Source organism: Vipera berus (genome assembly GCF_964194415.1).
Source record: "Vipera berus genome assembly, chromosome: Z".
Lineage (NCBI taxonomy): Eukaryota > Metazoa > Chordata > Lepidosauria > Squamata > Viperidae > Vipera > Vipera berus.
Window position 1 is genome coordinate 23,728,237 of NC_138205.1, and position 24,765 is coordinate 23,753,001.

Sequence of the window (24,765 nt, forward strand, 5' to 3'; positions counted from 1 at the left end):
TAAGTTTCATACCTGATCAAAGAAATTCATTCAGCTGGGAAACAACAGTTGCCATTTTACTCTATCCCAAACTTAACACACATCAGTTATGTTCAGTACTATGACCTCATGCCAAAAAACTTCAAATAGAAAAACTTTATTATTAGTAGAAATCATAATCTTTTTCCAGTGACAGTTGATTTTGGATCTGCTGCTGCATCCGATAAAGTTCAGCTACCTGTATTAAGAGAAAGGTGGCTGAATATTTGTACATAAAAATTGTAGGATGGTCTCTTGTCCTAAAGTTGTAGTTTGCTTACCTGCTTATCTCTCTCTCTCTCTCTCTCTCTCTCTCTCTCTCTCTCTCTCTCTCACACACACACACACACACACACTTCTATTTTACCATGAACCCCACCCCATGCCAATTTTTTCATTTAGAGAATTGAACAATGTGGGTAATCTGAAGCTCAATCCAAAAGGATGGGAATGTTGTCCATGCCCACATTTGCCTCTTTTAGCACTTTCAGCAAAACACTATTAAAAAACACAAAAAAACAGCCCTAGACTTCAAAAATTACTTAGTCTGTCTTTTCATGATTACAGGTAATAATACAAAAGGACATGAATCCAACTTTGCATATACTGAAAACAATTCTTGGCTGATTCATTTATACTAATTGAATTTATATATAGATATCTTGCCATCTTTACCTGAGAACTGCTAGTGGCTTCCTCTGGTTTCTTATCATCTCGGGTGCGCTGGAATCTGGGAAAACGTAAGGAGATGCCCTTTTCTTCATCCACCTGCATGGAATAATAAATTATCCTTGAAGTTTCATAAAGCCTCCTTCAAAAGGGTGTTTTTTGGGCAGTGAAGAGAAATGGTTAATTACTATGTCCCTTCCCTGTAATTTCTTTTGTTAGCAAAGATAACTAGATCTTTAAAAATCCAATTACTATTTAATCCATTCACAAGGCTATAACTTCTGGGGGCAACTTTGGTATCTCTCTCTCTCTCTCTCTCTCTCTCTCTCTCTCTCTCTCTCTCTCTCTCTCACACACACACACACACACACACACACACACACTATACTGAAGCAACCATATTCAAATATAAAAATTTATTAAGGCATTGGCGATAATAGTATTTATTGTTTCAACTTTGCAAAACCTTATTTATCTATGGCACAGACTGAAATATTATAATGTAATACATAGCCTGTAAATTTACATACTTTGGCATGTGTAACAGCAGAGGTGAGATGCTTATGAGATCAGAAACACTCATTGATCATTTTCGAGGCACGCACTATATGATTTGTTAGAGGAGAAAAACCAGCACTACCAAAATGACTTCACTAGTTTCTGAAACAATGAGATCTGAAGTCTCTTGGAAAGGCTTTGAGTTTATGAGTTGTGCAAAGGGCTTCAAATCCACCAGATCTTACCAAATCCTTGAACATGCTTCTAGCATTAATAAAGTTACATTAGGTTAAGAGCAAATTCTAAAGTTATTTCCCCATTACAGGTGGTTCTTAATGATCATTCAGTGACCAAAGTTGTGATAGAGCTGAACAAGCGGCACTTATGACTTGTCACTGAAGTTCTGGCCATTGCAGCATCTTCAGTCATGTGATTGCAACCTGCATGCTTGGTGCCGACTTGCGATTATGACGTTGCAGTGTGCTACAGTCTCATGATCATCATTTGTGGCCTTTGCTGGCTTCCTACAAGCAAAATCAATAGGGAAGCTGGCAGGAGGTTGAAAATATATATCTTTGCTTAATTGGGGGGGGGGGGATTTGCTTAATGATGGCAACCAGGAAGTGCTGGAATGGACATTGCTAAGTGACATGATCACATGATGTCGCGTTTTATGACTGCACCACTTAGTGCCCAATCTCAATTCCCATTGTAAACCGTTATTTAGTGTTTTATTTTTTTTCTACCCAGTCATTTTGTACCCTACAGCATTTGGAAATGTAGTATTTCAAATTGAGTATCAAAAACATACATAATTATGGTAATTTTACACATTCAAACCATCAAATAAAATTTAAACTTTGAGATTACAGCCTGATCACCCACAATACAGTTCTCCTTCATTTCCTTACAGTATAGATTAGTGAACAGTTGTTACTTATATTTAAATATATGCATTACAAGTTAAACATTTGTACCTTTTATATAAAAGTAAACTAAATTGTTCCAGTAATTAGGGCCTATACAAATTATAACAGTAACAGACATTTCTAATTTTAAAATGCCATTTCAACAGCTGAAGATGTTAGAAATTTTCCTTAGAAAATGCTGAAAATGTGTTGAAATTGCTACAGAATACTGAACTAATACTGCCAGAGAACTGTGATCTCAAAATATTTCCTAGTAATGATAGCCAATTAACAGTTTATACAGTATTTACAGTACGTACAAATTAAGTCCTTGCTATAAATACATAGATGCCTTCCAATGTCACCCATCACTCACCAAACCTGATGCTGCTCTGTGGATGGGAGAAATGGATAAATCAGCAGACTTCACTTCCCAAACATGCTGGGCTTCCAACCAGTGATCAGGTTCAGCTGTTCTACCCCAACGATAGTATGGTCGTGGCTTTGGAATCACGTAGTCCTGTAATGCAGACTATGGTGAGTAGTAAGAATATGTGACCCTCTTGAAACATTCTACCTCACATATAGCATACTTTTTGACACAGAACCTGAAATACAGCCCAAATCCTCTGAACATCTTGTATGATAGGCCATTTCCAGTTCAAAATGGGCTATTTCAAACCCAGTATTGAGCTTTTTGTTTTGCAGTCCTACCTTGAGTGAGCTATGGAGTCTCTCTAAGTCCTCATCCGAGAATCCAGTGCCAATCTGAGAAGGGATAAAGGGTAAGTGGCAATTAGATACAAATAACTAAATGTCTATCATTTGTCTTGAGGGACAAGGAAACATAGTATGGAAAATATAAAAGCTACCAATTTTATACTTCAGTTATTATTTACTGTGTGTTTCCTTTGTAGTACTGGTAGTTTTCCCCTTCTTTATCCCAGTAAGATAAACTGTCATTACAGCAATCTCATTTTATAGATTCTAATTAGAATGGGCAGGGCCATTTTGGTCTAGTGGTAAAAAACACTAGGCTAAAAACTAGGACACCATGCATTCTAATCCTGCCTTAGCCACAAAACCAGCTGAGTAATTTTGACACTCTTGCTCAGCCCTAGGAAAAAAGGCAACAGCAAATCACTTTTCAAAAACAATATTGTAGGTTTGGAAGGATCTTGGAAATCTTCCATTACAGCCCCCTCCCTCCCCACACCCAATGCAGGAATTTTCAGACCATCCTGGACAAATGGCTGTTCTTTTTTCCCCCCTGAAAATCTCCAGTGACTGAGCACTAAATGTTGCCAAGAAAACTGCAAAGACTTGTCATTGAGACAAGACTGACTCAAAGGTACACACAATCCTCTTCCACAATTAAGGTCAGGGCAACTGATGCTATTCAGTACCAAAAGTTTATAACCTGTAAATCAATAATCAAAATCTCTTAAAAGTGCTAGTCTAAAATTCTTACTTTGCAGATGCTCTGGAACTCTTCACTTTCCTCATCATAACATGCTAGAAGGAAACCTCCATACGTGCCTGCGCGTTTGCCCTTGCCCAAGTAGGCACCAATCACCACCAGGTCAAGGGTGTCACCAACACCTTCCAGATAATCTTTTTTAAGCTGGCATGGGAAACAGGTATTAATGGAGTAAGTCAACTGCTGAACAGGGACAGAACCAACATCTAGACAGGTTTTTCTAGTACTGGAAGGCGAATGTTAAGTAGGGGAAAATAATTTGGAATAAAACTTTTATTATTTGCATTCCTTATTCCTGACCATTCTGGGCTCTTTTATTCAAACTGAGAAACAAGTAAAATGGCAAATAAAATACCACCCATCCTTGAAAAAAGAACATGGGCAATTTGGGGAAGGGGTCACAAACTCCAATCCTGCCACAAATCAGCACAGTTAAGCAATTGTATCACATAGTATTTAAGGCTAAGTAAGCATTCAGTTCTTACCTTCCGCCAATTGTGTGACCTCTTTGCAATTTCATATGTGGCATCCACTTCCAGTGTTTTCACCATTAACCCTTCACATGAATCTGAGGAAGGCAAAACAATTTATTATCTTCTGTAGCATGTTATTATCCAATTTTACTATTCTAAAAAGCTTAGGGTTGAAATAAACAAATGTTTCACTTTTTTATTCTCACAGCTGCACTGACCCTAGCTTGTCCATTTCTGAAAGAGATGGGCAATAAATCAAAAATAAACAAACAAATCCATAGAGGTACAAAGTTAAGATGGTAAACATCATTCTTATAAATGTTAAGACTCTGCAATATTGGCTTTCATTTGATGCTCAACAGAAGGTTGAGTTTTATGAGAATAATACTAAAAGAAACATATGTATCAGCTACACAATACCTTTGATAGAGCGTTCCAGAAATTCTGCTATCTCATCAACATTACTAGTGTCCATGGAAGTGGCAAAAAGGAATTGGCCTTCAACCTCAGTGAAAGAATTATGCAGTAAGGTCCGGCGCTGAGACAGAGGTTTCTGGACTAAAGACTAAAATGCAGATAATTATATATTTAAAAAGAAGGTACCAAGCAGGGACTTCAAGAGAGTAAGGAAAATACAGAGGTAATTATAAAAAGAATTGATGATGCAGAAAGACAGAATAAGAGGCAAGATTACTATAAAGCATCAACCATTCATTTTTAGAGAAATACATTTGTTAGACTTACCGTTCCATTAAGGTAGAGCATGTCGAATGCATATATACAAACTTGCACTCGGATTTCTGCAGCATCCACATCCTAAAGAACAATGCCAAAGGGAAAAGGAAGGCTAGATATTTATACCACAGAATACTAATTAAAACATTTCTGGTCTAATTTTATTTGCATGATTTTTACATTTTAATAGCTGTTAGAAGAAAAATATTTCTTCGCTATAGTATTTTATTTTCAAAAATTAGACTTCCCAATATATGGTATCTTTCACCTCTCCTCCCCCCATTATCTAAAAAGTAATACGTTTCACTCTAGTTATGATATGCCCTAAAGAAAGGATTATAGATTGTGTTTGATTAACACATTCTAGAACCATCCAGTGATGTTTTACCTTGCGCTTGCGAGTGGTCAATACTTGGAATGGAAGGATCTGTTTTGCAACAGGGTCCCAGGCCACTGCCTCTGCATCCAAAATGCATGATTTCACAGTGCTGTTTTTCACCTGCACAAGAATATAAGTTTAATACAACTGAATTTCTGCATGCTGTAAATTCTCGATCCTGTACCATTCTTTAAAGCATTCCTCCTGCAGGAGACCCACTGACTACTGAAATTGCTCTTGTACCAGCAAAATCATCTCCATGTTGCTCTCTTCTTGTTGTTACATTTCTAAAAGCAATCGCACCTTGGGAACACGGGTGACAATATCAGGGTACTTTGTTGTGTTGTTCTCTTGGTTTCGGCTATAAATATGTACTTCTCCATTCTCTAGAATGTGGATCTGTATGGAAAGAAAGAGTTAACACTGAACAACAAATGGAAAGGAGAATAGAAGTTTCTCTTCTTTGTTCACACCAAACATTGTTACCTGTGCCCGCTCCCCATCATATTTGTATTCACAAGTGAAAGCTGCTTCTTCAAAACGCTTTAATACCTCCCCAATTCCTTTGGTTGGGTGAGCCAGCATGGGCTTCAGGGGAATCCCTGTTGGAGAAAATACACAAAGCTGGGATTTGCAGTAACTGAATGTCTGACTCATTGCACAGTAAAATCTAAGAGAAAGGTAGCAAACATGAAATGATTAAGGAGAAGAAAGTAATTATAAGTATGTTGTAGAATACTGATTTTTTATTAAATCATTTTATTGACAATCTGTACTTTAAAGTGCAAACCACCATAAGGAATAGAATCTGTTTTCTTTTTAAGATGAAAATGCTATAGCAAACGCTTTTGGAGAAGTGCTAGTTCTGTTTAAGGAATAGATTCCTGATTTATCAAGTGCCCCTCTCCCACTAAAATAATTTAAAAATACCTGGAGTGATCTTGCAATACTGAGGCAAGCTCTCCACACCATGCTCCAAAAGGACAGGTACAATGATGTCATAATTTGGTAGTTCACTGAAAACAAATAAATTAAAATTGCAGAGATCTGTGACTAGATTTTGGCTAGCTAAAAATATAAATAATCTAATGTTTGTAGTGGTTTTTGATTGTTCACAGTCCTAGGCTATTAATTCACAAATGATTCAAGCTAATACTATTCCTTTAATATTCTATAAGGCTCCATTGGGGCTTTTTTTGGCACTTTCCTGCCTTTTTTAAAAAGTTCTAGACAGCTCAGTGAGAACATAAATCATTACAGGGGGAAAAAATCTGACAGCATTCCAGCTATGTCAGGTACAGCAACTGGATCCAGACATGAAAAGTTCATGTTGACTACTTTATTGTGTGCTACTTAATCTCCCAGACTGCTTGCCTTCCCTTGGGAACAAACAGATAAGGTTCCATGGAACCTAGGAAGGGTTAAACTTAAGTCACTTGCGGCTGCATAAGGACATAAGGCTAATTCTCCACTTGATCTCTCCTATTACCTGGCTGGGTGTTTCCCAGCAATTATACAATCAAAACAAAAAGACAAAAGGAAAATTTATACATAAGTATGTATTGACTGAATTAGACAGAAAACTACTTGAGAGAAAGTGAAAACATAATTGCTCAGCTTTCCTTTTTTATCTATTCACAAATTTTTCTTTACTAGTTAAAAAACAAGAATGACATGATTGAAGCCAGATACACAGTAGCATTTAGTACTGTCTGGGACTTTACCTATTGCAGTTTATGAAAACTGATAGGGGCAATGGAAAGACATTATGACTAATTTATTAATACAAATAATATTCACCAGAAGGCCTGCTTAACTATCAAGGCCCTTTCATCCAGCCAAGCTTTGCGTGCATCTGCAGATTTGCCCTTTGCAGCATCCAAAACATCTGGCGGAAATTCTAGAAGGGGAAGAATATATGCATACTAACTTACATATTAACGATTGAATTCCTTTAGTTAAGATGTGCACATTTTGTATGCTTACTGTGAAAGTACAGAATACTTCACTGGGACTGACCATTAATTCAAAGAAATAATGCAATAGGGACTGGGAACTCTGTTGCTAAGTGGAGTGGTTGTTACGCACAATGTCACATGACTATGCTGACTTATGATGTCAATTCCATTTGAAGTCTTTAAGTGAATCACCACAGGTCATTAAGCAGAATGTCATGTCACTCTGACTTGCTGCCTATTTCCTCACTGACTTTGCTTGTCAGAAGTTAGCTGTGAAAGTTACAACAACCATCACTTCACTGAAGGATGCTGTGACAATTGTAAATGTCCGCCGGTTCCCAAGCACCTGAATTGTAATCATATGACTGAGGACCAATCACAAGTTTTTATTTATAGCACTTTCATTAATTCAAATGGCCAGTGAATGAGTGGTTGGTAAGTGAGGATTACTTATATACTAAATGCCATGGATTTTTAGAAATAAGAGTACTATTTGATTTTTTTTAAGAGAGACTGAATATGCTCCCCATGCCCCTAAAATCATGTTGCAAGGTACTGCTACATTTGTTAATGACTAATTGTATTTTTTGTTCTCTGACTGAAATCTTCAAATTCTGAATTATTTAACAATAATAAAAATAGCTTATACCTTTTAATTAACTCTGATTCAATAGAGAATACAAACTTCCTGTCCTATGGATGACACCAGCTTCCTAGATGGTTCTAAATATATTCAACTCTTTTGCACTAAAATGCCAATCAGGTATTCCTATGTATTGGACAGAACTCCTTAAATTTCCCTTCAGTCAGCATTAGTGCTATTTCCCATTTGCAAACCAAACTCACTTTGTCCTGGGGGAGTGAGTGATGCTGCCTGGGCAAGAGCCGAGAGGACAGACTGCTCCGCTAGCCCAATCCGTAACTTTCCTTCTAGGGACCTGCAATGCACAAAAAACTTTATTACAATACTGAAGAAGTTATATTGATGGCTGAAGGAGACTTTATATATGCGTCACTTTGTGTTTGATGGAAGCAAGAACACTGAGAAATAGAATACTAAGAGTTTGCCACTAACCAACAGTAATGTAGAAGAAATAATGATTGTAATAGAGTTTAGGAAATCAATGGAGATAATGCAAACTAAATATCAAGACACATCATTTTAGGAATATAATGTGGGTATATTGAAGTGGGACAAGGAGAACAATTGTGCTACAAGGATAACTGCACTTACCGAGCCATATAACGAGCCTCTGAATGGCGACATGCAACAAACAAAGATTTGATAATGTCAATTTTCTTTTTCATAGACTGAGGAAAAAAGAAACAGAAATAAAATTTCAAATGTATAGGGGGTATAGAAAAGGAGGAAGGATAACTAGGGATAGTAACTTTTAGAAAATTGCATTCCATATAATGAGAGCAACCTCACAAAAAAGGCTCTTCCCATACATACAGGATGAGACAGGGCATTTCAGAAAATAGTTTTACAACCAACCTACTTTTTTGGCAGATAAGCATAAGGGTTGAAAATAAATTTTTCTGGATGATGCTTTCAGAAACTCTATCTTCCTCCAAGCTAGTATTCTATTACTGTTTTCAGAAATTATAACATCAAATATTTGTGCCAGATAAACATGAAAGTTAATATCATATATGACATTTAATCAATTGAACCCTTGCTATATCACCTAATAAATCAATACAGTCAGCTCTGTTCCAGAACTGTTAATCTCCTTTCACTCATTACTTACAGAGCTTCCTGCCATATGACCAATTGCTTGGAGTTTGCCAAAGACAGCAGCAGCACCAAGTTTGGGTGGAGCAAACACAGTTCCTTGTGTTGTGCGACTGTTTTCAGCAACTAAACCTAAATCTCCCTTCTCTGCTGCCTCTGCCTTGATTTGGTCCAATTGGCGACCTAGAGAGAAGACGAGACCATATAATCATGTTTTTTTTAAAATAAAAATAAAAAAACCCTGAGACTAATTTATTATTAATTCTTAGTAAAAAGGTAAAGGTAAAAGTTCCCCCGCACATGCGTGCTATTCGTTTCTTAGTACCTTCATCTTTTCAGATAAGATTCAAAATGTTCAACTTTATTACAAGAGCGTACTAGTGTTTGTTCTATTGGCAGCTATTGCCTAATGTTACTTCTCCTAAGAAGATTATAAATGGACAGACTCACCTGTGGCCTGGGCCAGAGCTTTCATGAGGATGGTTTTGCCAATGCCTAATTCTAGGCCCTCATATGCTGGACCTAACCGATTGAGACAGAGGTAGACACAGGGAAGCAGGTCTTGTGGAGATAGGACAATTGCAGAACGAAAGAGATTGCTTAGGGTCTCTATAATTTTCAACCTAGAAAGAAAGAGATGTATGATTTTTGAAGACAAGACTGAATGCTACAACTATCCTTATTCTGTAATATGTAGCAAGGCATCTTACCGGGCAGATTCTTCCTCAATAAATTCAAAAGTACGAGCCACAGCCATGTATGGTATCCTATCAAAAGAATTAGCATAACAGCGACATTTAAAACTGTGAAACTGAAATGCATCATCCAGAAGTAGTAGAACAAAGTGAACTTTCTTCTCTTTGCATATATTATATCTCCTGAATTTGCTAAAAAATAGCAGTAAGTGAAAAAGAATGCCAAAATCTTAAAAAGGACCTCCTCTGTCTCAAAAATCAGTACTAAATTCTATCTATTTTGTTCAATTGGACTTGCATATTGTGATAAGCTATGATTTTTAAAAAGTATTATGACTGTTAAATAAGGCATGATTTGGTGGGCTCACATATATAATGCTAAGCCATAACAACTAATAATGCTGATCAATAGACTCTTGTGATTTAGAAAAAATAGTAGCTTGATTATAATAATTTTATTCTAAACAAAAGCCAGTTTATATTAAATAACTGTGAGATGATAACTATGGCTGGAAGACGAGATACACTGTTCACAGGTCTTAAATAACAATCTTGGTTTAGGACATGAGATAGTTAATACAGTAATTTAACATGATTCTATAATGAAGCTTACAACAAGACTGACTAACATGAAAACAGATAGGAAATGTCCATTGGTGCTTGAATAATAGGAGATAAATTTTTAAAAGAAGCAATGGCACTCACTTTTGGCCAGGGCTCCAGCAAGCATCACGAACAGGATGATAAGTGCTCTTTGTAGGATTGTATTCTGCAGGCTCAAGTGTAACTGATGGCTTGAGTAAACTGTAAAAGCAGAGGCAGAAAATACACAGTATGTAGTTATCCTACACAAAATGACCAATTGATATTTTTTAAGATTTAGGAGCCATAGTGGTTAGAATGCAGTATTGCAGGCTACCTCTGCCCATAGCCAGGAGTTTGATCTTGACTGGCTCAGGGTTGATTCAGCCTTCGGAAATTGGTAAAACGAGAATCCAGACTGATAAATTTTCATACTTTCTTAAGGCCTGGAGAATCATTGCAACATTTTTTACAAATTGGTATTAAGGCTAATCTAAGTAGGAGCCTGGACTCCAGAAGATGGTAGAGGACAGGAAGGTCTGGAGGAATGTTGTCCATAGGGTCGCGATGGGTCGGACACGACTTCGCAGCTAACAACAACAACAACAAAGTAGGAGCCAAATGTTTTCAAATGAAGTACATTTTATAAAATCAAATCAGTAAACCTGCTAGCCACTGACATGAAAAGATGATTACAGTAAGACAATCATCCCACCAGTAAAATCAGGCAGAAAAAATATTTTAAATACACATAAAAATCATGTATACCTTTTCTCTGCTTGTCAACACAGTAAAGATAATATTGGAGACGTTCTTTTACAATAATATTCAGATACATAAAGACAGATTGGGAAATAGTTCAGCCAGAATAAGGCTATCTATATTTTGCTTGACATGTTTACTATATAGAAAATTTCAATAGCTCTTATTTCAAAAATAGTACATGAACAATGAAGCCATGCTGGGGAAGAGACCGTTTAACCTGGTTCATTACATTCCCATGTAAGTTGGGGGGAAAATTAGAGAGGAAACTTTGGAGAACTGAGCTGTGGTTTCAATTTAATTTTTCTTTGCATAATGTAAAAGAATCTATAGAGGCCTGGTCCTGTGCTGCAAAGAAAAGCTATGCATTCTTTTTTTAAAAAAAATATTATTTTATTGATTTTTTAGCAGTCACCTTAATATTTGGTAAACAGCGTGTTGTCTGGGTTTACATTTAAAAACAATCCATAACAATTAGTTTCTATAATTCCATAATCCATATAGTAGTTTTCTTTGATTTTCTCTTTTTCCAATAATATTCTTTTACCAACTTTGAATTAGTACATTTCTTAATATTTTGATAGATAACAATTGAATATAAACATTTTTCTATTTAACATCAATATAAAGCTTTTCTAAGTGACCATCTTAATTACCTCATCATAAATCCTGCTTTCAAGGTTCTTATTTAGATTTGTTTTCCCCACAATGTTCAAAACATTCTTACCAGTTAAGATTTTCTCAGTTAATTACACTTAAGTATTAAATCTTTTTCCTCATCCCAACAATTTTACATTTCTCATCTTAAAAAAAGAGAAAAAAAGGAATATACTACTTGAAAAACATGTCCTTCTTAAGCTAAAATACATTTATATATATTTTTTTTATTCTTTTTAACCATATTCAAACAAATGTTTAATATTTAAATATTCCATCCAATAAATTCAATCATCTAATCTTTGGAGTCTATTCAGAACATTAATCAATTGAGATTTTCTCAAGATCAATTACACTTAAATATCTAAAACATTTCCCTCATATAAACCATCCCAACATTTTTATATTTCTCACATCAGAAAAAAATACTATATTACTTAAGGTCCCCATGCCTTTTAAACTAAAATACATTTATATCTAGAATTTTTCTATTTTTAACCATATTCAAACAAATGTTTAATCTTTAAATATTCCATCTGACAAGTCCCATCATCCAATTTCTTAATTCTAACTTTAGCCCCTTTTTTGCCAAATCAGTATGCCCTGCTGGACCAAAAAGTCTTCCTGTAGTCTTGTAGGTACAAGAGATAAATCCAGTAAAATGTTTTTGTGGGAAGGTTTGGCCTGTTTGTATTCATTGGAAATCTTTTTTCTTTCTCTCTTAATTTCTCTTTATTATTTTTTGTCTCTCAAATTCTCATAGTTCTGACAGCTCTATAATCCATTTTGTCAAATCTTTTTTCTTGTCCTCAGACTTATTTTGCAATCTTGACGTATAGGTTATCTTTTCCATGTCCAATATTTCCTAAAAGTTTTTCTCTGCCTGGGTTAAGTCATAATTCCTTCCATTGTTGAGTTCCATCTTTAAATCTCTTTCCTCTGGTTTATATTCACTTGTCTGCTTTATCTGATCTCTCTCTATTTTTTATTTTCTGAGAGTTTTTTTGTGGAAAGGTTAAATTGAAGATGTGTTTATTTATATTTTCAAAGTTGTTTTTAATTTCCTCGTGGTTTGAAATCATTGTCGTTTGAATTAGTTGCAACATAGCATACATTTCCTCCTGGAAGATATTTGTTTTTTCTTGATATGTTCTTTCTGCAGGTATCTGATGTTCCATGATAGCCAAAAATCAAAATTTTCCTTTCTCTGCAAACAGCTTTAGAGTCACAATTCTAGAATTATTTATAATCCAGGAAGGTCAATTTTTCCCCTAAAGTTTATAGTTCTTGCCTTATAAATAGCCCAAAATATGTTCCTTTTGTTGCAGCTGTTCTCTGTTTAGTTATTGAAGATCACAAAAACAAGTTATCTTTTACTGGGCTTTCTGTCAATTCTTGTATTAGAGCAACTACAGTTGTATATTTTCATCCACCACTAGATGTCAGCCCCAGTTCGTTTTTTCAGTTTTCAAAACATTTACTTTCTTCTGTTTTCATCAATAATCTTTTGAAAGGAAAATCTTAACAAATTCCACCAATTTCAAACTTATCCAGATTTAAGTCTTATATTCATTTCATTTCAATATATTTCTGTCCCCCATAAAAGTTTAATTCCTTCCTTCTGTGGGAGGGTGGGGCAAGAGTCCCCCTCCTTCTCACTTTTGGAGGATTGTTGCTTCTTGGGTTTTTTCCCCCAGGAAATCAAATATCAAGTAGAAGAAAGAGAATTGGTATTCTTACCCAGTTCCAAACATGCTGTTTATGATCAAGCTTAATTTAGTTCTTTTTGGCTTTGGCTGCTTGTAGCTTGGGCTAGATTCTGGAGTGAAGCTAGCCTTTCTTCTGCTGGTTTCTGGAGGGCTTTCCCCGAACAACCAGATCGACTAGTCTCTCTGCAGTCGGCAGGGCTTCCCTCCCTTGTTGCCTGTCCGGGGCAACTTTAGGGTCCCCAACAGAAAAGAATCGGCCATAGAGTGAGGAGCCCCGCAATCCCTCGGCTACTTGTACTACTGCGCAAAACTGGAAGCCAAAAATCTATGCACTCTTATTTTGTAGGAAGTTACACTCGATTCAGTTATAGTCTTATTTTCATTTTATCATCTTCTACACTAGAAATTAGGGGATGCGGTGGCTCAGTGGGTTAGGACGCTGAACTTGTCGATCGGAAGGTCGGCAGTTTGGCGGGTCGAATCCCGAGTGCCGTGTAGCAGAGTGAGCGCCTGTTACTCGTCCCAGCTTCTGCCCACCTAGCAGTTCGAAAGCACGTAAAAATGCAAGTAGAAAAATAGGGACCACTACGGTGGGAAGGTAACAGCGTTCCGTGCGCCTTTGGTGTCTAGTCATGCTGGCCACATGACCACGGAGACGTCCTCGGACAAGCGCTGGCTCTTCGGCTATGAAACGGAGATGAGCACCGGCCCCTAGAGTCGGAAACGACTAGCACGCATGTGCGGGGGAACCTTTACCTTTACCTTTACACTAGAAATTGAGTTTCTGCAATATAAAATCTCTTTATCTGACTATTTAGATACAGACGTTTCTCCAAATGTCTTTAGATTACTGTAATTATATTCATAAATAATAAATATTTATCATTTTCATAGTACTTATTAATGGATAAAACATTTTATACTTTGTTCCCTCTTTGTAACATTATCACTCACATTGGTTTTCCTTGAAATAATTTTCTGATTTGGTAAGAATTGTTAAATCCTTTCTGGACAAAAAGCATGAAGTACTGTGATCTTCTGCTTACTTACCTTATCCTTTGGAATACTAATGTAGTCCCAAGATAAATATGAAACAGAGCCCTCTTTGAATCACTTACTTGTCAGTGATGCTGTTGGACTCATCATTATTAACATTATTAAGACACTTTGGTACTGCCATGTTTTCTGATACTACAGTTGTTTGCTTCTTTTCTATTTTCACAGAACTTTTCTTGGGAGCTGAAAGTAAAAATACAACACAAAGGCACTCCAGTAATTCTTGACTTAAGACCATTATTTTACCAACTATTTGAAACTATCACGATGTTTAAAAGTGACTTGTGATCAATCCTCACATTTACAATTTTTGCAGTATCCTGTTATAATGTAATTGCTATCTGCAACTTTCCCAGCCAGCTTTCAGCAAGCAGACAATGGGGAAACCGGCTGGGAAGGTTGCAAACTACAGTCATGTGATATATTGCTTAATGAATGCAACAAGAAAGGTCATATCAAGACTTCCGGTTTGCCATCGTGGCTATGGACGCTGGAAGGTGAGCTCTGTCTTCCGCATTCGATTTCGTTCCGCTGGGGGACCCTAGAAAGGGTTGAAAGTTGCTCTGTAGGGGCGACGAGCAAGGAGGGGACCCCTGCTTGATCCGGGGCAGCCCTCCAAACCGGCGGAAGAAAGACCGGCCATAGAAATATGGTTCGTCACTAAGCTGCTGACAGCCGAAGTCAAACTTACCATCCGGCACTTCTAAAGCAATGCAGATGAAACTGGGCGAGATCTGATCTTCTCTTTAATTTTTAATTTTAATTCCATTTATATCCCGCCCTTCTCCGAAGACTCAGGGCGGCTTACAAGATTAGCAGTAGCCTTCATTCTATGTATATGCCTGCTTATTAGGGCTTTCACACACACCCCAAGCGGCATTATTACAAAGTCAGCTTAATTGCCCCCAACAATCTGGGTCCTCATTTTACCTACCTCGGAAGGATGGAAGACTGAGTCAACCTTGAGCCTGGTGGGATGCGAACCTGCACTAATTGCAGGCAGCTGGTGTTACTTAAGGAGGCATTAGCCCACTGCTCCACCAAGGCTCTTTTTTAAGTATTTTCTTTTCCTGTAAAAGCTGCCCAAAGTATTTTTTCCCCTGTGAGGAAAGAGGGAAGGGAATTTCTACCCCACCCTCTAAGAACAGCAGCAACTGACTACCCAGGGTAGTTAAAGCACTATAAGAAAAATTTTAATCTAATTGGATTTATATGTTTCTGAAATTTGGGACCAAAAGTTTTCTTATTTTTACTGAACACTTTTGTTTTTGTTTTTTTACAAAAAAGAAATAAAACTGGAAAAAGGATTATAAAAATTTTGGACTTAAAAAGCTTTAAACGGCATTGGTGACATCTTGTGGCGAAGTATTACAACTGTATTATTACAACTTGTTATTGCCTAAAAGAGACTTGGCTTGAAGCCCAGACCTCAGATAAAACTCTTTCGACCTTGATAGATACCACCTTTGAGAAATTCAGTTGTAAAGAGAATTTCTGAGTGGCATAATTGGCCTGTTTGAACTATGAATGTAAACATTTACTGACTTTCAGAGCTATACGTGGGAAATTGCTTTCCTATTTCTTTATATGAGAAACATTTGTTATTACATGAGATGATGGAATACCTTGGAGTATAAAATCTTACTTGACAAACAACTTCTACTACAAAGACCACCTATAATACGTGAAATAGAGGTCCCATACCTCGTTATAAAATCATTTTTAACGTCTGATTTTAAAATCTTCAACTTAATACACTATTAAGAGAATATGAAGACCAGGAAAAGATCCTTTCCATGTTGAAAGCAATACATGAAACCATTCTTTCAGCATGTGACAAAATAAGATGCAACATAAAACAACAAGATGCCAGCTTAGATATACAAACCCCTAATGATAATCTTGGTTATTTCACTGCTCTTACTCCAATGCAGAAATGGTGGTACATTTAAACATACCAAAAAAACTAGAAATGGACTTGCTGGATGGCTTAGAGGAATCTGAGATTTCTTTTTCCTTTGCATTTCTGTCTGTTTTATGCTGCACCAATTTTGCATTTTCACTTTTCGCTTCTTCCACATCAATGGGTTTCTCATTAGTTTTATCTTTAGAATCTATATATAAAGCAGAAACCAAATGTTGAACATCATCTGTAGAAAACGTAACTATGTTTTAAAGCCTAACCCATTTCAACTCAAGTTTGCTTTGACTTGCTTTTTGATACCCAAGATAGCTGCAGACAACTTCTGTGAAAAAAACATTTAGAGAACAATATTTTGAACTTGAAAAGCCTACAGAACATCGGAAGACAGGGCAAATTCATATAAGCATTGACAAACATGACTGGACTCTACACTATATTATTTTTTTGTCAAAAAATATATTGCAAACGAAAAATTAAAAATTAAGCTTAATCTCTAACTGGGTAAACTATATTAACACAGAAGTAATTCAGAAAAAATTTACTTCTAAAAAACAACAACAGTTATATCCAGTATTTTAGACCATTTTCCTACTGTCTTGTCTGATAGCCACTTTCATTCCAGAAGACTCAATAGCAAGTCATTGAGTTATTCCAGTCCCCTTTTGATTCCCTCATATTAACCATTGTGTTCTAATAAACAGACAATAAGGGGCTCACCATCTCTATCAAGCTCTTCCTTCCATCGTTTGGTACTGCGGCTTTCATGGAAATTATAACTGTTGTCATCTTCCTGTGGTTTACGTTTAGAGAGTTGCTTGCGGGCTAAAGGTAAAAGTAAATTTTATTTGCAGTTAAACTGGCACTACTTTTCCCAACGATTAGGAAACTTTTACTTCACTTAAAGCAAATAAGAGATCATAGACTTGATATGCTGTATTTAATTAATATCAAAAGTCCTGCCTATGTAATTTCTTGATCAAAAGGATGTCTTAACTTGAGCAGAAAAGATTTACAAAAGTGGTAAGATACAGATCAAGAAAGTAGTTAAATGATAAAAGGATATCTACAGAATACCACACAAAACCTCGTTATTCTAGATCAGGCATGTCAAAATGCTGGCCCACGGGCTGGATGCATCATACTGAAACCACCCCCACCCCACTGTCGGCAATGGGGAAAAGGTCACTGATATGTTGTGTGACATCATGTGATGTCGCAAGTTTGACATGCCTGTTCTAGATGGACAGTGTGAATTTCTTCTGCTTTTCTGATCTTCCTCAAAGTTTTGCTTTCTAGAACTCAATGCACATATTTCTAAGTAGCAAAAACAGGAAGTTGGAAGAAGCAGGGAAGTAGGCCTCAATTCTGGATTGGGCTTTGTGTAAAAATGTTGAGAGCTTAATTTAAAAAGTGAGCAAGGCAATGTTATCCTATATTATTCAAAGGTTATTTGGGGTACTTAAGGAAGGAAATGATGCCTAATGTCTCTGCTAGTGGTTTCTGGGGACTACAGAAGAAGTACTAGCAGATATTACTAAATAGTAGATTTTATCAGTGCAGGGTACAATTAACATTCAAATGATAAGGACAACTTTCCACATTTCTAAAAATTCAAAGAACATTTCTCCATTATACTTAATAGATTAATTGCTGATTGAGGACTGGGATTTGGGAAGTTTCTATGAATCAATATAATTATGATTTTCTGAGAGCGAGTTATATTTTCATAGGCAACCTCCGTTGTAGACTACGCGTTAGAATAGTTTCAAGAAAGCTAAGACTTCAATCTGCTTTCTTATGCCAGAGCTATCACAATGAAGCTGGTGAGGGTGCGTAGCACTGCTTGTTGACATTTCTAATACACCACGCTTGATGAAATGAGGGGTCTATAATAAATGTCAGGCATTAAAAATAACCCTCTATCAAAATCAAATTGAGCCAAACTGATTTGATGGGGTCAGTCATTAAGGTTCCATTCTCATCCAGCTTTCTGCAACTTGGATGGACTTCAGATTCCTCAAAAACATGAAAAGTTGTAGAAAGCTGTCTACTGTAAAACCAGAACTATAAGTTCAAGACTTCCTAATTCTATTAGGACTGCATAAAATAACAATGTTAGAATTAAAGTACCTATAGAGCAAAGATATTGAAATGGTTTCTTGTACACAAACTTTTCTGAGTTGGATGATCAAGAGGGTGAACTTACCAGTTTTGCGCCTTGGGATACTGAAAGATGTGGTTGAATTGGTGGTAGTTGGGCTGGTACTTGGAGAGATGCTCTCTTCAGAGATCTTTTGCTCAGAAACACAGTCAGGGCTCTAAAAAGAGATAATTACTAACTGACAAAGTATTGACAGAAAAAATAACCACAGACAATCATACATCTTGGATTGAACATTACAATAAAAGAGGAACAAATCAGTATTTATTATAACTTTTATGCTAGTCTGATAAGAGCAATCTATGTATGTGCTACAACTGAAGTTAAATGAGAAACCCAACTCCCAACAACTCTGGGCAATCACAAATAAAAATACATTTTAAAAATAAAATCAGAAAATCTGCATTAAGAGGTCAAAGAGTTCTTCATGAGTCAAATATTAGGATGTTATAGGACCTGACTTACCAACTTGTTGTCATCTGCTTGTGCATCCTTTCCATCTAATTCCACAGAATCTTCTTCATCATCACTCTTAAGGACCTTAGCAACTTTTTTTGATGCAGAATTCACTGGGAAGTCTTCAGACAGTTCTGAACCATTTATTAATTTCCTGAGAACAAAGTATTTAGCATTAATTACTGAACTACTAAATATCCTATTTATTATTTATTGTATATATTGGTTAAAAGTCAGTTGTAGAAAAATACAGATTTTTCAGTTGCAAGGACTGTGTATTCAAAATCAGTATTCTTTGAAGATTTGGTACAAGAATCATTTCAAGATTGCCTAAGATGATGAATAGACTTTGCAGCTTGGTGTATGAGTACATAAGTAACTCACTTTTGTGAAATAAGCACATCTTCCGTGTGGCTGTCTTCTGCTTTTTCTTTTTCAGACTTTATTCGTGCCAGAGGCTGGAAGAATGATCTGCTCAGACATAAATAAACATGGTTTACGTATTCTTCCTCATTCTCAGGGCTGCAGAGCGCATAATAATTTTTACAAGAGACAGAATGATATCTTAGTTTCTGGCAGCTTTCCAGTTCAAAAAGCCAGAAGTTTCCATAATAAAGCAAATACATACCGGTAGATAGCTTAAGATAGAGAATGAAAAAGCGTACCTAAATAAAAGGGCAGGATAAGTATATATATAATAGCAGTAGCAAATGCTGCCTCTGCAAAGAAGTTGAAGAAATGGTGAATCCACCCAGCAGCTGTAAGATTGCACAAACTAACTAGAAACAATGGCATGACAAAATGGTAACAATTGTGTATTGGAATATCTGCAGGAAACACCATTTGCCTGCAAGCAAGAACTGGTAGGACCACAAAATAGGCAAAGTAAAAGAAAATGAGGAAACTAAAGTGCTCTGGGACTTTAGAACTGAAACAAACTAACACCTGCCACATAACAGCCCAGACTTAACTGTCAATAAGAAAGACAAAAAAGTCTGGATAGTGGACACTGTAGTACAGAAGAGAAGAGATCAAACTGGAGAAAATCCCAAAATACAAAGACCAGCAAATAGATGTAGAACAATTGTGGCAAAAGAAAACAGATAAAATGGATAGATAGAAACAATATTAAGAGGCAACTTGGGTTTAATCCCAAAAGAATTGGAGCACCACTTGAACACCATCAACTCTTACAAAACCAATTGCAAAACATTGTTTTACATGGAACATCTTACATTCTGTAATGATAATCAGACAAGATCTGCCTATCCTAGGTCCTTGGGAAGTATTTAATAGGTGGATAAAAATACCAAATCCAGTCTAAAAATCTGACTGTGACCAGCCATAATATTTTTTTAAAATCACTCTTTAATTAAAAAGAAACCCTTTGGAAACATTAATATGTCTGGCTTTGCCCAATTACTAATGAAGAAGACAGGGTGCCAATACTTTGGCATTGTTCCTGCTCATAGTGAGCACACAGCTCAACTAATTTCTCCCAAAGGAAGTTCTGGTCTTCAAGAAAGACAAAAAACAATACTACATCTATATATTTTTCAAAAGATGATACACTTTCCTATGCCTGAAAACTGTTTGTCTTATTTGGGGTTCTTTCTTGTAAGCCACTGGGTGGCACTGCTTGAGTTTATGGCCACATAAATATAAACAAATCAATAAACAAGTGTTGCTTGAAAACTTATTTGTTAAGTATTTTAATTGCTGATATGTTCCTTTTACGTATTTCAAGAAATTGTTAGTATTTGTTCTTAAAATGGTAATGCTGTTCAGTCCAGAAAAATCATTTCATAGTCAAACACTTCACCCCGCAGTTTTAAATGTCTGTCTTGCACACCAGAAATGAAAATTTCCAATTTTCAATAAAGCAAACTTTATTTGCTTAAAGATGGCATGCTGTCACATACCTTATGTTGCTTTGCATTGTAGAGATCTGGATTTTTCCTTAGCTCACCAGTTCCACAAAATAGTTATATCCTATTTTCTCATATGATACAGCTGAAAGAAAATAAGAGATGGCAGATTGAATTTGAGCTGTGTAAAAATGTGACCTTTGGAATTCCAACAAGATGTAGCGATGGCAAACTTGGATGGCTTTAAAAGAAGACTGAATAAATTCATGAAAGGTGTGTATCAAGTTTTTGGAAGACCTAATGTTTCTTTTGGCTTTGGGATATGATGCCTCCATATACCACTTTCAAAAGAAAAAGAACAGCTCATCTCTTTCTCTACCTCAGAAGTCCCTTGTTGGTTAATGTGAAGAAAAAAATACCGGTAATCGTGTAAGGTGGATCTTAGCTTGATTCAGGAGGGCTGCTCTTTGGTTCTACTTTTAGAAGCATAGCAGGTTGATTTTAAGCCCATCAAACCCACCCCCTGCTCAACACAGGCATACTTATAAAGATAGCTATTTAGCATCTGCTTGAATGCATGTAATGGAGCAGAAACTGCTATTTCTCTACTTCTGGTTGGTTCCACTTCTAACATTTGAAGAATTTACTTTTCTCTAATTTATTGTTCTATGTCCTGCCTTTCAGATTTTGAAGAATGCTATCAATCTTCCTCTCAGGCACCTTTTCTCAGCTTCTTTAATCTCCCTTAATTATTATTCCTGTTATTATACATAAAAATATTTAATGACTGGAAACACAAAATTATATATCTACAGTTTTATTTTTATTTTGTGGAAGCTGCCTGCAAAATCTTTTCAATATTATTTCTCATTGGACAGGTCAAGTGTGAGCTGTTGCAGATCTCATCCATAAAATGGATAATTTTACAGCCCTTGACAATGGGGAACAAGTAACTTTCTAGGGAGCAGTTTTTAAACATTTGTGAAACAAAACCGCAATGAAGATGTTAAAATAGCATCTTTTGCAGGATTGCTTGAGTTGTAGAACAGAGAAGTGCTCAACTCTCTTTAAAGTCATAAATTTCAATTCAATTTAAATTTTAAACCATAGTATTACAATTTGACATGCATGTCCACAGTTTTCTACATTCTTTCATCAAAACTGAAACAACAAAAATGTGGAGATAGGTAAGCTAGAACCAGGTAACTTGATTCCTTCCATATGCTTTGTGTACGATGTCAACATGCTGCTCTATTTCGATTAAATTGGAGGTGTCATTTTATTTGGAGCATTAGTTAGTTATATTCTAAGACAGTGTTTCTCAAAGTATAATTCTAAGTCCCCCAAGTCCTGTTAGGGGTCTGCAAAATGAAAATTATTTGCCAGCCTATGTTAAAAAAATAACAATGTTAAATGTCATCAAATAATTGTGAAAAGTAATAGTGGCAGTGAATGCATCAATTTTAATATTTAACATGGTAAAAATTGATAAATATACTGCTCAAATAAAGGCAACACTTAAACAACAAAAAAATAAAGGGAACACTTAAACAACACAATGTACTGTATTTAATAGTAGGATGTCTTATCTTGTGTTCCCTTTATTTTTTTGAGCAGTATATAACCCATACAAACGAAAAATATTTTAGCATCCTCTATAACTATTCAAAGTGGGAAAGGGTGAGAGAGAAAAGTTTAAGATATAGTGTTCTAAAAGATCAGTTGTAAAAAGGAATCATAGGCATTCAGATGAAAGAGGTTTGGGGGATGGGTCATTCAAATCTGATGGAATATTGGTTATGAGGGTGGTTATGATATTTAAGATGGCCTCCAGTAGCAAATAGTTTGATTCAGAAGCTTTGTGCCAGTACCCTGGGAAATTAATTAAAGACATCCTTTACCTGGATTGTTGCTAAGTTCTAGTCTATGATACCAGTAATATCGGCACTAGCCTATTGCATAGTATGACATTATTAGATTCCTTCCTCCAAGAACTCAAGCAGTTATTATACTTCCTCCTAATTTCCTCCGCTAGAACAGCACTGCTGAGAGCTAGGTTGCATTTGTATTCTACTGTAGACTAAAAACTGCTATGATTATTGGCACTAATGCTGTTGGAATTTAGTGAATGTAGTAAATGTCTAAAATCTCTGGAACTATTAAAATGTAAAGGCTTTTCTTCTGCATCAAACTATTGGAGCTCCGGATGGCTCCCGACCTTCGCTCCTTCCGACATGACCTAAAAACATATTTATTTGAACAAGCCGGCCTGGTCTGATGGGTTTAGGGGTATTTTAATGTTATTGTATTAATTGTATTGAATTGGGCTGTAATATTTAATATTTTTTAAATTTTGTATGTTGTATTTTATTGTATTGCCCTGTACACCGCCCTGAGTCCTTCGGGAGAAGGGCGGTAAAGAAATTAAATAATAATAATAATAATAATAATAATAATAATGATAATAATAATAATAATAATAATAATAATAATAATAATAATAATAATAATAATAATAATAATAATAATAATTTAAAATATTTGCCATACCAGCAGATAAAAGTTTAAGGGGCTTTCTAAACCATTCTTCTATTCCATGTTAATATTTACACAATATTTACATAGCAAGCATGTGAAAGAAATTTAGATTTAGATTAGATTTAGATTTATTGAGATTTTTATACCGCCCTTCTCCCAAAGGGACTCAGGGCGGTTCACAGGGCATAAATATTACTAAATTACTATTGTCTAGCATTATATATGCAATAAATACACATTCATAGTCTTTCTTCCATTTCTCTCAACACAGCATTTTTTAATAACTGCAGATCTGCAAGACAAATAATTGCATAGAGCCACTAGATTTTATTTCATTTAACACACATTTGGAAATATATATGCAAAAACAAGGGAAGAAATAAAATCCCACAGATCATACAGCAAGGAACTAACTCTGAAAACACCTTTTCGATGTTTTGCAATGCTGCTTCTCTCCTCTTTTAACTCATCTTCATAATATAAGACCAGCTGTTTTATATCAATTTGCTTTAAAAATATCACACTCCATATCCTTCCCATAAAATTTGCCACAGTAGTTTACACAAGAGCGTACAAATAGAATAACATTAGAAAAAGGATCCTTGGGGACTAATATTTCTTTTTGAAAGGAATGGGTAGCTCTCTCTGTTATTTAGCTTGCCTCCGTTTTTCCCCTCGTTGACCTGTCCTGCAGCCACTATAGGGACAGAAGAGCCAATACATATAACAATATTCTAAAGTCTCGCCTATATTTAGAGGGAAAAAAGAGGTAGGTGTGTATCTGTGGTGCGTAGGGAGGAAGTGCTATCCACAAGAACAGTTAATAAGGGGAGCTTTCCCACCATTTCCTTCTCTGCGATTTACAGAGGAATCTCTCACATCCCGTTCTATCCTGGACGCAGAAATTATTCCCGCCAAAAATATCCCCCCCCGTCGCACGAAAGCTCCCTCGGCAGCCCCGCAGCGGGGGTAAGCGCGCGCAAAGCGAAAAAGAATTACCTGTCTCAGCTTCAATGTCTCTCCCTCACCTAGTAACATCCCGCCCATTTTCTTTTTCGCGCGAAAAAGCAAGCTAGCTATCGGCGGGAAAAAACATACACCAGCGAGCGGATCCTGACGTCATAGGTCCTCGACGCCTTATAAACTCCATAAAATGTCCCTCGTTTTCTTTCGTAAACTTCCCCAAGCCTGCTGGGAAATGATGTCCTGCTTGAAAAAGTCTCGCTCATTTCTGTTACCAGAAAGAACTTGGGAGATTACTGAGATTGCATTCAGAAAAAGGTCATGTTTGGGAGGAAGACGAGAGAGGGGAAAGAACTGGGGTTGGAAAGCCTGATAGAAGTATCTATAAAGATTCTCATTCATCCAGGTTATGGTTGTCCCAAAGGTAGTTTTTTTAGGAGCAACTGGACTTTGAAGACGTTTCACTTCTCATCCAAGAAGCTTCTTCGGAGCTGAAGAAGCTTATTGGATGAGAAACGAAACGTCTTCAAAGAAAAAC

General features: G+C 36.1%; 1 protein-coding gene across 2 annotated transcripts; it reads right to left on the reverse strand.

Annotated features, from left to right (window-relative positions):
* On the reverse strand, positions 1–24,396 carry LOC308677196 (DNA ligase 1-like). 2 transcript variants are annotated; one of them, XM_081343387.1, is made up of 27 exons: positions 24,264–24,396; positions 20,781–20,871; positions 19,243–19,329; positions 18,868–19,012; positions 18,448–18,559; positions 16,959–17,063; positions 16,276–16,431; positions 14,380–14,500; positions 10,257–10,355; positions 9,567–9,623; positions 9,307–9,479; positions 8,873–9,039; positions 8,353–8,429; positions 7,965–8,056; positions 6,961–7,060; positions 6,091–6,176; positions 5,647–5,762; positions 5,464–5,559; positions 5,170–5,280; positions 4,791–4,862; positions 4,467–4,611; positions 4,059–4,141; positions 3,565–3,717; positions 2,808–2,861; positions 2,470–2,613; positions 694–786; positions 1–217 (listed from the first exon to the last, which is right to left on the reverse strand). In XM_081343387.1, exons 2-27 carry the CDS (start codon positions 20,795–20,797, stop codon positions 143–145), a joined length of 2,736 nt encoding a protein of 911 aa, XP_081199513.1. In that variant the 5' UTR covers positions 20,798–20,871; positions 24,264–24,396; the 3' UTR covers positions 1–142. The 2 variants fall into 2 exon arrangements, with proteins under 2 accessions (XP_081199513.1, XP_081199514.1); XM_081343388.1 differs by lacking the exon at positions 16,276–16,431.
* Between the last annotated feature and the right edge of the window lie 369 nt (positions 24,397–24,765).

Excerpts from the sequence above, each read along its gene's own strand:
- LOC308677196 (XM_081343387.1), bottom strand. Across the intron at positions 16,432-16,958 it reads GGAAGAGCTTGATAGAGATG|ATTCTAAAGATAAAACTAAT; the intron begins GTGAGCCCCTTA and ends CTTTATATATAG. Across the intron at positions 10,356-14,379 it reads TCCAACAGCATCACTGACAA|TTTACTCAAGCCATCAGTTA; the intron begins GTAAGTGATTCA and ends CTGCTTTTACAG.